The sequence below is a fragment of the Eumetopias jubatus genome, unplaced genomic scaffold (genome assembly GCF_037043125.1).
Source record: "Eumetopias jubatus isolate StellerSeaLion01/CBP00866 unplaced genomic scaffold, mEumJub1_p1.0 scaffold_6, whole genome shotgun sequence".
In the NCBI taxonomy this organism is placed as follows: Eukaryota; Metazoa; Chordata; class Mammalia; order Carnivora; family Otariidae; genus Eumetopias; species Eumetopias jubatus.
Window position 1 is genome coordinate 107,527,012 of NW_028274812.1, and position 14,816 is coordinate 107,541,827.

Genomic DNA, 14,816 nt, shown 5'->3' on the forward strand with positions numbered 1-14,816 from the left:
TGAAAACATGAGCCTCCTCCCCTGCCCTCAGGACTTGCCGTCCGTCCAGGGCACACGCTTCCTGTCTGACTCGGACAGAAGTTTGCTCCCCTGCCCCCCTTGTGAGACCCTCCTCACAGCCTTGGTTCCTTATATCCCAGACAGCTGGCTGTACACAAAGGATCGCATATTGATTCCACTTACAGGGAATGTTCTAAAATAGACAAATCTAGAGACAAAGTGGTTTAGTGGCTGCCTAGAGCTAGGGAGATTGGGAAGAAATGAGGAGTGTCTGCTAGACACTCGAAAATGTTTGTGATGTTTGCACAACTCTGAATAGACTAAAAACCATTGAATTGTACAATGTTTTTTCAAAAAAAATTTTTTTAAAGATTTTATGTATTTATTTGACAGAGAGAGACACAGCGAGAAAGGGAACACAAGCAGGGGGAGTGGGAGAGGGAGAAGCAGGCCTCCCGCGGAGCAGGGAGCCCAATGCGAAGCTCTATCCCAGGACCCTGGGATCATGACCTGAGCCGAAGGCAGACGCTTAACGACTGAGCCACTCAGGCACCCCCAAATTGTACAAATGGGTAAACTGAATTATATCTCAGTATGTTGCCAATAAAAACCAGAAACAAGCAGACCAACTAACCCGTAGCTAAAGCTCCGAGCTCTCCAATGTCTCCCGTGGGTCCTTGGTGAAGGGGAAAAGTGGCCGTCTGAAGGCCTGGGGGTGAGGGCAGCATACAACCCGGTGGTGGATGTGCATCGTGTTTTGACTACCGTTCATCTGAAGCCCCTTCTCATACTTGGGAACCCCACACAAATCACGAAAGGAAACAGAGCCCACCTCCCACCACATACAAGATTAGATACTTGGCTTTCCCAGCTATACCCCTGCAGCCATATAACCACGGCTTAGCCAAGAAAATGCCCCTGCCAGGACTTTCTCAATCTAGAGCAAAGCAGGAAGGAAAAGCGAAATACCTCTGGTGGCAGCCAGGAGATCTTCACCACACTCTGGTTCCCATGTAGGATTTAGGGTGCTTTTAAGGCTCAGACTTATCTGCCAACCACCATTCCTTTTTTTTTTTTTAAACTTTTCTCAAGCCTTGGGGTTCCTGGGTGGCTCAGTCGGTTAGACGTCGGCCTTTGGCTCAGGTCATGATCCCAGGGTCCTGGATTGAGCCCCGCATCGGGCTCCCTGCGGAAGCCTGCTTCTCCCTCTCCCTCTGTCTGCTGTGTTCCCTCTCTCACTGTGTCTCTTTCTGTCAAATAAATAAATAAAATCTTAAAAAAAAAAAACTTTTCTCAAGCCTTCGTTTTTCTGTGAGCCTTAAGAATTCGTCTTTTTCTGCTTTTATCAGCCAGAATCTGTTCTTTGGCTCTAAAGTAGGATTGACACGTGTGACATCAGGGACCCCACAGCACTGGATCCCTCTGGGCAAGGCAAACTATCCTGGTAGCTTCACTCCTTGGCTTACAGTCACTGGAAAACAAATATTTTATGCTCATCTCACATTTCAGTCATCACAGTTACATCTTTTCCCCCAACCCAGACGCAAAAACATCAAACGCTTCTTCCTTTTTCTGATAGCTGCTTTTTAGATGTCTTACAGATATTCTGCAATTTCTTATGATTTATCAATTAAAGAAAAATCTCTATGCCCAATGTGGGGCTCGAACTCACGACCCTGAGATTGAGTAGCACACTCTACCAACTAAGCCAGCCATCAAGCCCAGTTAGAATTAACTGGGCTTTCTGAGGCTTAGGGTTTATAAATTTCCATCTTACAAAATACCCAGCCTCTTTAAAATATTCTCTCCTCTGGAACTTTGATTCTATGTATCACGTCAATCTATCTTCCATGTTTTGTATTCTCCATGTTTTTGAACCTCTTCCTTAGCTTCCGTACCTCTGCATTCCTGTGCTGCACCTGTGTACCTTCAGATCTACTTGTAGTACATTCTTTTTAGGTATGTCAAATCTGTTGTTTAACCATGACGTTTCTAACTTCAAATAGTGTATTGTTAATGTCTAAAAGCTTTACTTTTTTATCAAACCAATTTGGTCCTTTTAGATATTTTCTTCATACTTTTTCTTTAAATATAAGGTATTTTATATTTTGTAATTTTTTAAAATTTACTTATTTTATAGAGAAAGAGAGAGAGGAAGGGGCAGAGGGAGAGGCAGAGATTCTCCAGCAGACTCCCTGCTGAATGAGGACCAAGACACAGGGCTCGATCCCACGACCCTGAGATCATGACCTGAGCCAAAATCAAGAGTCCAACGTTTAACCTACTGAGTCACCCAAGCACCCATTTTGTATCTTATATTTCTAACATGTCTTTGCTGGTCTGATTCTGTTGTCTATTGTTCCTAATGACTCTTACTCATGGTGATTTCTTTCATTGTGTGCTTTGTATTTTCACCAAAAGCACACATTCCTTCAAATTTTATCTGAAGGAATTCCCTGAGGCTTGGGTTTATTTATTTTTCTTTAAAGATTTATTTATTTTGAGAGAGTGAGAATGAGAGAGAGAGTGCACATGAGAGGGGGGAGGGCCAGAGGGAGAAGCAGGTTCCTCGCTGAGCAGGCAGCCCGATGCGGGACTCGATCCCGGGACTCCAGATCACAACCCGAGCCGAAGGCAGTCGCTCAACCAACTGTGAGCCACCCAGGCGCCCTGAGGCTTGGGTTTAAAGTACAAACCTCAAGAGAAGATTACGTTTGCTTCTGCCAGGTGCCTGAGAGCACTACCAACCTGAGACCACTTCAAACTGAATTATTAGCTTGAGGATTTTCCAGTCTACACAGGTAATCCGAACTCTAGACCCAAATAGTATTAAATAGAGCCAGCTGTGTTGACACATTACGGGGGAAACTTTTTTTTTTTTTAAGATTTTATCTATTTATTTGACAGAGAGAGACACAGCGAGAGAGGGAACACAAGCAGGGGGAGTGGGAGAGGGAGAAGCAGGCCTCCCGCTGAGCAGGGAGCCCGATGTGGGGCTCGATCCCAGGACCCTGGGATCATGACCTGCACCGAAGGCAGACACTTAGCCGACTGAGCCACCCAGGCGCCCCTCGGGGGAAACTTTTTGTCCTCACCCCCTACCTCCCCCTGTATCCAAAACCAAAGCTAAGTAGGTGAGTTGTGGGAGTGGTTCATTCTTTCAATGACTGTGTCTTCTTTGAGGTTTAAGTAGGAGGAGTCTCTGATCTGACTTCCTTCTTTGTGGGAGCCTTATGTTTGCTGCCAGCCCCCACAAGTGGCCCCACTGAAACAGTAGTTCTAGGCCACTCACAAAGCCCACCAAAAAAGCGGAAAAAAAAGAATGACAGGAATGTTTATAAATTGGCTCTTACATAAAGTCCCAGCCCAAGGAGCCATGCATGGACTTCATGGCCTTCACAAGCCTTAAGACCACTCACTGGCCCTTTCTCTTCTATACCACAATCACTGGTCTAAAGCAAGGATGGGAGGCCATGAGGACATGATGAACCAGACCCAAGCGGAAGAAGTGTGGCATAGCACAAGGTTGAGCTGCTCTTCTTCTCCAATGCTGGGGCAGTCCAAGAGCCCTCCAGTCGTCTTTGAGCCAATCTAGCTCAAGGGCAGCTATGATCCTTGCCTTTGAATGGAGAAGAACCGGAACAGGCCAAGCCCAGGTCTGTCCCCACAGATCCATTTCTCACTGGGGCAGTGGCAGAGCTCAGGACAGTTCCTTACTCTTTGCTCAAGGGGAGATGTCTCCGGTCCTTGCCTGCATTTCGGCGCCTCTTTCGACTCAAAAAGCTCTCTAGCTTCTTGCTGCGTTTTAGCTCCTTGAACTTCTCAGCTAGGACCAACTGGCGCTGCTCAGCTAGAGGACAGGGAGAAAGAAGGCTGGTAAGCAAAGGAGGAGGCACGCTTCCCTTTCCCCAGGTCTGTACCTCTCAACCACTACGCTGGGATACATGACTTGGTTGGAGTTCACTGGCAAGTGCAGCACGTGGACTTTTTCTATGATCCCCTGCTTTCTCTATTACACCAAGTGTGAGCTCCTTCTATGTGCCCGGCGCAGCATATGGAGGGGAGGCAGGAGAGAGATAAATGCAACACTCCTTGCTCGTAATCTATACTTAGGGATAGGAGAATAGTTACAAATAACTCCTCCCTACCATTTCTACTTTCCTCCACCTTCCCATGGCATCCAGCCTTCTTGCCTCCCTCAGGGAGCTCATGGACCCCCAACACAGCATGCTGCCTCCATGGCCACCCAAGCCCGTCCCTGTAAGCAGCCTGAGACAGCCGTGCCCCACTCACATTTCTTCAGGAAGTATGGCCGATGGCCCTGCTGGGCCCGAGCCCTCTGCTCCTGCTTCAGGGCCAGGCGCAGCTCCTGTTGCCGCCTGCGTTCCTGCTGTGCCATTTCTTGCTGCTCCTGAGAAGCCAAGAGGAGGTGGGTGAGATGGGTGGGCAGGAGGGACTGGGAATCACCTCCTGACTGCCTTGAACTGTTCCCACCACCCACCTGCAGTTCTGACCCACTCACCATCCTCTGAAGCAGCTGGTGCAGTTTCTCATGCTCCTGCCCCGAACGGTGCTTCTTCAACTGCTTTTTCACCAGCTCCACAGTGCAAAATGAGTATGATGGTTAGCGGTCTGTACATTTTAACTGTAATTCTGTGCCAGGCATTATTCTAAGAGGTTCACACATGTTAATGCAAATAACACTCTGAGATATGCATTATTATTACCTCTTTTTGTGATTAGAAAACAGCGAAGTTAAGGAACCTGCCAATGGTCACATAGCTAGTCAACTAATGAGCCAGGATTTGAACACAGGAAGCAAATTAGGGAGAGTTAAATCAGTCAAGGAGAAATAAATCTGCCCCCCACCATACTCCCTGTCCCCCTCTGACTAACCTGTACCCTAGTTTCCCACCCCTCGGAATCCCCATGAGCCAGTCTCATGTTCCAAACCTCTTTTTCTTTGGCTCGGATGTCATTCAGGAACTCATACGTTTTGTCAAACACCTCAGGATTGTATTCCCCTGACAGATCATCAAAGCGGGGGTCCCGGGCTACCTTTGGAGAGAATGAGAGAGTATAAAAGGACTGTTCCGGATCCCCTGAGACACTTCTTCCTGCCTCCTCCTCACCTTCTTACTGATGGGGACAACTTGACGCAAAAATGGCACCCGGACCTTGGCTGACATTTCCAGAGGCCTACGGAGAAATTAAAAAACATGTCTAGGGTCTCCAGTCTTTTTTAAGATTTTATTTTTTTAATTTTTGAGAGAGACAGAGAGAGAATGTGCATGAGCAGGGGGGAGAGCTAGAGGAGAGGGAGAAGATCTTAAGCAGGCTCTACACCCAGTGTGAGAGCCTGATGCAGGGCTCGATCTTACATCCCAGAAATCATGACCTGGGCCAAAATCAAGAGTTGGGCATTTAACTGACTGAACCACCCAGGTGCCCTAGATTTTATTTATGTATTTGAGAGAGTGAGAGAGAGAGCCCAAGTGGGGGAGAGGGAGAAGCAGGCTCCCCGCCAAGCAGAGAGCCCAGTGTGGGACTCGATCCCAGGGAACTGGAATCATGACCTGAGCCGAAGGCAGATGCTTAACCAACTGAGCCACCCAGACACCCCCTTAGATTTTATTTTTAAGTAATCTCTACACCCAATGTGGGGCTCGAATTCACAACGCTGAGCTCAAGAGTCACATGCTCTACCAAGCCACAGAGGCGCCCCAGGGTCTCCAAACATGATCAAAGGCCTCCCACCTAAGAATTCAGACACCTACCCAAGGTCCCAGGTATTCTCCAGTTCCTGGAGCAGGCCCTGCTCCTCACCTGTGCTTATCCGCAGCACATGCATTTTGGACACGTGGTCTAGAACCTTGCTTCTTAGAACTGTTTCCAGCTGCCAACTGTTTGTATGTCTTAGTCTCCACTTGGCTCTGCAATTCCAACAGCTCTTCAAATGACATGTTAGATGTGTCTGTGGAGAGAGGGGTGGGGACACAACTCAGCAAAGCATCTCCTAGTGCTTTAAAGACCTCATCCCACCCTCATTCCTTAGGTAACTGACCCTTTCCAATACCCCCATCAGACCAATCACTACAGGCCCCAGGCAGCACAGGTCATAATGGTGCTACACTGACACCTAACTTCCCAACCACTCCAGACACCTGGGGCCTCACCTGGCGAAGGACTGCAAGGCTGGAGGTGGGCCAAGCCACAGTCATCTTCTCTTTTGAATCATGTCTCCACAGGCTTCCCCACAGGGCACGGTTCCCTTGCTCAATGACCACTGTCAGTGCTCTGCTTCATACTCTCAGCACCTCTCACCGTACCCAGTGCTCTAGCCTGCTACCTGGTCTCCCAATCTCTGTCTCCTCCCAAAGCTAGGCTTCCCACTTCAGGTTTGACAGAGGCATCTAAAATGCAAAGCTGAGGGGCACCTGGGTGGCTCAGTCGTTGAGCGTCTGCCTTCGGCTCAGGTCATGATCCCAGGATCCTGGGATCATGCCCCGCATCGGGCTCCCTGCTTGGCAGGGAGGACTGCTTCTCCCTCTCCCACTCCCCCTGCTTGTGTTCCCTCTCTCACTGTGTCTCTCTCTGTCAAATAAATAAATAAAATCATTAAGAAAATAAACTGCAAAGCTAATCTCATCACTCCCATCTCTTTTCCACATATATATGCTTCAGATCACATCACTCCAGAACTCAAAACTCCTCAATGGCTTCCTCTTGATCAGAGTAAAAGCTACAGGCCTTACAATGCTTTGAAAGACCCCATGTGATCTCTAATCTCATGTCCTTCCCAGTCCTCTCCAGTCAACTGGTCTCCCAGCAGTTCCTGAGCAAAAAGGTCTATGTTCCTGCCTCGGTTCCTTTGTATTTGATATTGCCTCTGCTTGGAAACTTTCTCCAGATATATTTAGTGCTTGCTCCCTCAGCTCCTTCAAACTGTTGCTCAAATGTCACCTTCTCTGTGAGGTCTTCTCTGACTACTTAAAATTGCAACCCCTCCCTTGCTTTCTCTCCATAGCCCTTATAAACTTTTTGAAAAACTGAGATATAATTCACATGTCATAGAATTCACCCTTAAAAAACACACAATCCCATGCTCTGTTACCTTTTTTTACTTTTTTTTTTGCTCACCCTTTCTGAAAGGTATGTGAACAGGATTTCTTTTAAGATTTTAAGTAATCTCTACACCCAGTGCGGAGCTTGAACTGACAACTCCGAGATCATGCTCTGGCCAATGAGCCAGCCAGGCGCCCCGAAAACAGGAGTTTTTGATTGCTTTATTCACCGCTGTAACTAGAGCAGCTTAGAACGGCATTTGCAACAGCCTGCACACGGTAGATGTTCAACAAATGTTTCTGAAATTGGTGAACCCTGACCTACTAACCCTTTCCCAGCAACCCATGCCTCTCCTGATTGTACTTTTACACACGCGTTTTCTCCCTGCGGAAAACCCTCATCCTCCTTTTCAGAAACTGCCCAAGGATCTCCTAACCCAGGAAGCGCCCCCTCACTGTCCAATGCGTCGGCGGCCTTTTCAGAGAACTTGTCAGTCTCACGGTGACTGCGCCGCCACCTGCCCTTCTCCCCGCCCCCCACGCGCCTCTGCCCGGCACCGGGCCCTCACCCTGCCGCAGGCCCCCGGCGTCCTCTCCGCCGCTCCGGGTCCCGCGGGGAGACCCGGCGGCCGCCGCGGCGCGGGAACTCTCTCTCGGCATCGGCTCGTGGGACGCCGCGGGACCGAAAGTCACTACTTCCGCCCTAGCGGTTCCCGCCCCGCCTCTTCCGGCCTCACCCGGAGGCCGCGTCTGCGCATCTCGGTCGTTGAAAAGGCCGGGCCCGCGCGCTGGCGGGCATCCACTCGAGGTAGTGTCGCCACCTTTTTGTCGCATGGCGCTGGACTCCGCGCTCAAGAGAAACTAGGGCCGGGCCTTGGTGGGTTTTGGTTTCCTTTTGCTCGTGGCGGAGAGGCCAGAACCTCAGCATCTTGCCCCTCTGCACAGCTTGTGCCATCCACCCCCATCGTATTCCACAAAAACAGATCACACGTTTCGAGCTTTTTAATTCATTTTTATAAAATCTGAGCTGGCTGGGAGTGCCAGGGAACAGCAACAGCTCAGGGAAGGGTGGGATTATCTGCTGGTCCTCGCCTCCCCAGGTCAGGGAGAAGCAGGTTTCATGGCAACAGCTGCAACTCCTCTCAGCTCCCAATCGATGCTCATGGCTCAAGCAGGGGAGGGGGTGGAAACAAGGGTTGGGGGGGAAGCTCCTGAGGCTCAGACACTGCTTGCTTCTCCCTTCTCCCCATTTCCTTTGCTTCCCAGCAGAGCCTGGCTGGCCTGGGGCAGAGCAGAGGCCCAGGAGCAGTTGGAAGGAGGTGTATGGGACAGAGCACCAAGGGGAAGGGGCCCTCGGCCCGAGGGTGGGGGGAGGGATCTCGCCCTCCCCCCTACAGCTCCCCACTGAGTTCACAGCACAGGAAACACCTCTAGTCCAACAACTCCACGCAGAGGTATACCGAGTCCAGGGTCCAAAGGGGCAGGCAGGTGAGGGATGGGAAGGGGCAGTGAAGAGAATAGCAGGCTCAGGAAAGGGAGGCGGCAGCAACTTTCTCCTACCCATGGGAGGAGACAATGGGGCGACTGATATTGCTGTTGGTGGTCATGGCATTCAGCTCCCACCTGGAAGGCCAACAATGACAGGCAGAAAGGACTCAACGCATGAGATGGGGGGTAGCCTCCACCCCCAAGGCCAGAATTGCTCAAAGCTACGAACACACCAGTCCCTTCAACATCTGAGAGCTCAACCACCCACAGCCACCTCCTTCCTTAGGGCCCTACAATCAGGCCCCACCCACCACCAAATCCAGTATCACCCACTCCTCCACCTGCAAGCTCATGTAGACTTCCTGTCTATGTTTATGTGTGCTTGTGCCCAACACCTGGAAAAAATCATCTGTGTACAGCTCAGTAAACTTCCCAACCTACCTTTCATCCTCTGCTCAGATCCAACCAGGAATGCCTGTTTTTGCTCTCCACTCCTATCCCTTTAAAGGGCCTGACTCAGCTCTCCTAGGCTTCCAGAAGCCTTCCCTGCCCCTCCCACCACATAAAAATTAAATCCTTTTCCCCCTCTTTTTGACAATTCTATCATTCTACAAAGATTTACCAAGTACCTCCTTATGCCTTGTACACTGTCACCAGATGCTGAACACACACCCTCTCAGCAAGTAAGAGTTAAACTGAACTGATACAAGGAGAGGGAAGTGTCCAGAATGACCCAGGAAAACACAATTGTACACCAAATAACTTTTGGTGCTTGATTTGGACCTAAGAATGGAATTCAAAGGAAGTAGCTAGGAAGGACCTCCCTTAATTCTGGAACTAATATGATCCAAAGATTCCTAAACTTGCTGGTACTTCGCAGCTAACTTTCTTTGAAAATTTAATCAAACTTTCTCAGCATGCTAAAAACAACTGAATAGGCTTGGGACTCAAGAAGTGATACTTCTAGGGTGCCTGGGTAGCTCAGTTGGTTAAGCGACTGCCTTTGGCTCAGGTCATGATCCTGGAGTCCCAGGATTGAGTCCCCCATCGGGCTACCTGCTGAGCAGGGAGTCTGCTTCTCCCTCGGACCCTCCCCCTTCTCATGCTCCATCTCATTCTCTCTCTCAAATAAATAAATAAATAAAATATTCTTTTTAAAAAAGAGTCTCTTATTTAAAAAAAAAAATGATGCTTCTGAGCTTGGTTTGAAACACCAGATTTTTTTCCCCCCATATAATTTACCCACTGATAACTGGGGCAGAATTGAATCTCCTTCCCTCTCACTTTCCACAAGTACACTACATCTCCAGCAGAACAAAAACCTCTGTCCCCTCTATACTGAGACCAGGCTCATCAGATCATGCCTGTGCTGCCCACTCACCCTCAACCAAGCCCTGCTCTCCAACCACTCACTGTACCTGATGTCATGGGGCAAACAGGACTGGTCCAGGTTATACTGAATCACGGCCAGTTTACACAGAGTCTTCAGACTAGGGCCTTTAAAGGAGAAGTCACGGAGAGGGAGATGGTCAGAGGCAAGGAAAGGGTCCAGTCCTGAATGTCACCACCCAAAGCCAGGGACCCTGTGGCAGCAGCACTCTGGGAATATGTGTACTTACTAAAGTCCAAAATGTGTAAGTCAGAATGATCTATGAGGTCAAATTCATCTCCCAGACCTTCCTCAGGAGATGGACTGTAGAAATCAAAAAAGAGATGAAGGAAAGAGGAAAGACTACCCATGAGACCCTCTTGCTCAAATGCCTCCCATTTGGCATTTGAGGGAGAAAGGACTCAACGCATGGCCAAAACTCCCATGCAGTTACAGACCTGGGCCCTTCCTTGAGGCCTCCCCGCTCTCCTCCTAACCTGGTACCCCCAAAGAGAACAATCTTGTCACCAACAATACAGCAGCACTGGCGCCGGCGGGGACATGGCCCCTTCCCCTTCGGTTCAATCTTCTTCCAGGTAAAGGACACTGAAGAGAAGTGTATATGGAGATTTAATATCTGCCCAGTCCAGATATCCTCTCCACCCCCACCCTCTTAGCATTTTTTTCCCTCCCCCATCAATCGCTCCTTGTTTTCCCCCTAAAGGCAGTGCTCTGTACCAGGGTTAAACTTCCAGAGGTCATGGAAGTGCCGGTTCAGCCTTGCGTTATAGCCACCGAAGACGTACAGCTCCCCATTGTAGCCAACTGGAAGGAGAGAGCAACGTGGGGTGGGAGGACAACGTGCAGAAAGGGGGGCCCCACAGGGACAGACAGACACTCACAGGCTGAGTGGCTCCGGCGGCCCTCCGGTAGCACCGGAGTGGGGGGACAGTCCAGCCAGGCTTCAGTCCTGGTGTCAAAGACACGGATGCGGTTGCAGTAAATCTCGTTGTTGGAATGGAATGGCCCAAAGCGGTCGGCACGGCCCCCAAAGACATACATGTGACTGCCCAGCATTGTGGCCGAGTGGAAGTCCCTCCAGCGTGCAGGGTTGCCCTGGGTAGAAGCAGAGAGACGAGAGGGAGGGGGTCAACACGGTGGCTAGGAGGGGATCTGCTCTCACTGAGCTTCCTATGATTTTTTCAACTGAGGGTAAGGATCTGGGAGAAATTATAAAGAGCAGACCTTTGTACAGATAAGGGTCCATGTCATGGTGCTGGTATCCAGCTTGTGAATGTCATTGGAAAAGCAGTCCGCCTGAGTGGGAAGAGAAAGGAAGTGAAGAAAGGAATAAAAGATGGGGTCAGTGGTCACTCTCTGACCCTCCACCTGTCCCCTCAAAACCTACAAACAAGGCAAAGCCTCCCATTCCATGACCCTCAATTTCCCTTTCTCTTTCTCATGCCCACCCTAAACCTCTACTTTCCTCCCAGACATACCAGCTGCTCATAGCCCCCGAAAATGTACATGGTCTTGCCCAGGACACAAGCTGAATGTCCGTCCCGGGCTCCAGGAACTGTTCCTGACACTCGGGGTGTGGACCACTTATGAGTATCTGAAAGAGAGAAGCGGATGGGCCAGGTAAGCAACCTCTGACGCCCCCTCCTCGACTCTGGGGTGCCCTATTCCCAGCCGCCTCAGCCCACACCTTTCCCCACCCACTTCCCTGAGGCATCATTTGGCAGAATACAGCCTCTCTGAGACCCATACTCACTGACATCAAAGGCATAAAGCACATTGCAGGCTCCTTCGGTGTCATTCCGCCCGCCCCAAAGGAAGACCATGTCGTCGATGAGCACGGTTGAGTGTCCATACCGCATGTAGGGCACTACAGGAGCCTGACCACGGATGGAAGGCCTCACTGGGGGCAGCTTTGTCCAACGCAAGGACACTGTGGGCACAGATCTGCTCAGCCCTGGAAAGCTCCCTCCAGGCTGTTCACCTTTTCCCAAACCAGATATTCATTCCCCCATCCCCTCTGGCCACGGGGACCACCGCCAAACATCATTCAGCTACCCGTTCCCCTCCCTGATGTGGGTACCCAGGGATGGTCCCAGCATTAGCTTACCTGCATTGAAAATGTGCACATCAATCTGACGCAGTGTTTCATAGTCTTCACCAGAGCAGTAACCCCCGAAGGAGTATACCCGGTGCCCAACAGCCACTGCAGCATGGTTCACCCTGCGGGGCCCGCCCTCCAGGTGCACTGTCCACCGTAACATCCCCTGGGTCACTGGTTACAGCAACATGCCCCCCCGGCACGGCCTGCTGCCTCTGCTACCTGCACACAAGTTAGGGCCACAGGCTCCTCAGGCAAGGCCTTTGTCTGGCTCACTGTGACTCCAAGTGTCACCCTGGTGGCCCTCCCACACCACCCCTCCAAAGTTCAGGTGGCTGGCCGTGGCCCAGGGGAGAGGCAGAGGTCAGGGAGCTTGCCCTGGCCCCGTGTTCTCCAACAGTGAAGGGTGGGGCCGCTCCGACCTGACTGACAGCTCTGAATTTGCTGATCAAGTGCTCGGCATGGTCATCCTCATTTACTCATGGAGGCCCCATCGTGTCCCTGGCCTGGCACAAGCTCCAAGTGCTCCCCCGCTCCCCCATCCCCCATCCTCCTTCCTAAGGCAGTGCATTCTCTTGTCTCTCGGGCTCTGCTCCGCTTACTGCCACCTCTCTAAGAATCTCTGCTCTTTAAGGTGGGGAAAGGGATCTCAAAATACTCAGGACTATTAATAGCCCAGCCAACCCCAATCGGTCCATTGAAAGCTGGCAAAGCAGAAAAGCTTTTAGACCTTTAGAGTGAAACAGTCCCCCTATCCAGGACAGGGTGGGATTGATTCACAGCAGGGACATCCATGGATGGTTAGCCCCTCATAGGCAGCTCCTGTCAAGCTGAGCTGTTGTCATCAGGGTCATCCAGGGCCCCTCACAGGCACTCAGAGTTCCTTTGACAGCTGTGCCTGGTATCCTGCCAAGACTAGGAACTCAAGCCAAAAAGGTATGTGTCTGCCGGGGACTGAGGGGGTGGGAGTGAAGAGGAGGGGTTTTCCCCTCCTACTACTTCCCCAACCCTGCTATTGTAAAAATAAACAAGCTATTTTAGCAGCTCTTTTCCCACTTGGATCCCTGAAATGGGGATGGGGTAGGGGTGCATTAGAAAAGAGAAAGGAGGGGCGCCTGGGTGGCTCAGTCAGTTAAGCATCTGCCTTTGGCTCAGGTCATGATCTCGGGGTCCTGGGATAGAGAGCGGGCTCTCCACTCATCAGGGGTCTGTTTCTCCCTCTCCCTCTGCCCCTCCACTCATGCTCACACTCTCTCTCTCTCTCATAAATCTTAAAAAAAAAAAAAAAAGGCAACAAACAAAAAACACCCTTGGGCAGGATAATAAATAGACCCAGGCATGACCTGCCAACCTAGAGATAATGGGTACATTCGAAGGCTCTGTCAGACAACTGGTATTGCCTTCGCTGGCAGGCACCTGCTGGGTTTGAGTGGATCATCTGCTCCCTGTTCAAGAAGCCCTCGCAGAGGGAAGAGTCTGACAGAACCTCAGACACAGAAAAAGCAAGTAAGGGAGGCCCCTCGAAAGAGAGAGACATGGCTTTCAGCTGGCTCGCCACCCCCCTCCCCCTTCAACCTCCCTCAACTCCCCATCCCATGCTTTAAATAGCCAGCCTGCCAAACCTGAAATAGCCCCAGCAGGAAGCCACTCTCACTTCATTATTCCTGTCCTCAATCCAACAGATCTTGGATCTGGGCTTGCGGGGAGATAGGAGGTTGAAGGGTTTAGGAATTCGAGTCTTTCATTTTCCCTCATAGCTTCTACTCCCCCCCTTCAACTATGTCAAGGTAAAGTAAAGAATTCACAGGGGAAGAGAGAAGCAATTCCATCCAAAGGTGGACAGAATCGTAGCTTTTTCACAAGGACAACTCAAACTCATGGAGAAAAGCCCCCACTGTCTCAGGGTCCCCGCTTATCTCTGGGTCTCCTGGATCCTTCATCATTGCTGCATTCTCAAGCTTCTTCCATCCCCTTCATGTACATACCCCCCTCCCTGGTCTCTTGCAATGTTCACTCCCCATTTCTGGCCCTTCTTGATCTCCTGAGAGCTTTGCAGTTTTCTCCTTTTTCCTTCTCCCACCGTACCAAGCTCCACCCCAACAGCCCTCCATTCTCCCTCTTCCACTAAGGGAGAAAAAGCTAATATTCACTGACCCCTTTCGGCCAGGAATAGTCCTCACTCTACATGACGCTATCCCAGTCTTCTTCCAGTCATCCCAACCTCCCCTCCCCCACAATACTAGACCCTCCCCCCCCTTCTTCCATCATCCTCAGCTTCCCCTTCTCCTCATAGCCCAGTCTTCCTTCCAATTCCCTTCAGTGCCTCCGCCAGGCACCAGGTCTCCACCACCCGTTTCCTCACCATCCTCCCCCAGCCCTTCTTTCCCCATTAACACTCTCCTTTCCCATCATCCCCCTAGTTCCCTCCCCACCCCCACCTCATCACTCTCAGGCCCCTCCCCCACGACTCCAGAGCCAGGTATGGGCGACCCCAGCCGCTCCTATTTTCCTTGTCCCTTAACCCATCCCGGGCTACCTGCCAGGCCGGGCCGGGGCGGGGCCGCGGGTCCTCGCGCTGCCTGCAGTCTAGAACCCGTTGCGCGCCAACCGACACCTCGGTCCCCAACGAGATAAACACAGCCAGGCTCGGTCCTTCCGGCGGGCAGCCGTGTGCGCACGTGCAGTCAGAGCTACGTACCCGAAGCCTACCGGGACTTGTAGTCCACGGGTTTCCGGAGAGTCGTGAAGGGCCAAGGAGTGGACAGAAGCCGAAGGA

At 51.0% G+C, this 14,816-nt stretch overlaps 1 protein-coding gene across 4 annotated transcripts; it reads right to left on the bottom strand.

Annotated features, from left to right (window-relative positions):
- Positions 1-3,320: 3,320 nt before the first annotated feature.
- On the bottom strand, positions 3,321-14,785 carry KLHDC3 (kelch domain containing 3). 4 transcript variants are annotated; one of them, XM_088023977.1, is made up of 15 exons: positions 14,577-14,719; positions 12,050-12,262; positions 11,696-11,872; positions 11,421-11,536; positions 11,167-11,238; positions 10,824-11,037; positions 10,660-10,746; positions 10,419-10,527; positions 10,172-10,245; positions 9,971-10,049; positions 5,133-5,199; positions 4,954-5,058; positions 4,523-4,597; positions 4,294-4,411; positions 3,321-3,850 (listed from the first exon to the last, which is right to left on the bottom strand). In XM_088023977.1, exons 2-15 carry the CDS (start codon positions 12,201-12,203, stop codon positions 3,714-3,716), a joined length of 1,584 nt encoding a protein of 527 aa, XP_087880103.1. In that variant the 5' UTR covers positions 12,204-12,262; positions 14,577-14,719; the 3' UTR covers positions 3,321-3,713. The 4 variants fall into 4 exon arrangements, with proteins under 4 accessions (XP_087880103.1, XP_087880102.1, XP_027953314.1 ...); XM_028097513.2 differs by lacking the exons at positions 3,321-3,850; positions 4,294-4,411; positions 4,523-4,597; ... (1 more) ...; positions 5,133-5,199; positions 14,577-14,719 and adding exons at positions 8,051-8,687; positions 14,739-14,785; XM_028097512.2 differs by lacking the exons at positions 3,321-3,850; positions 4,294-4,411; positions 4,523-4,597; positions 4,954-5,058; positions 5,133-5,199 and adding an exon at positions 8,051-8,687 and having other exon boundaries at positions 14,577-14,717.
- Positions 14,786-14,816: the final 31 nt, after the last annotated feature.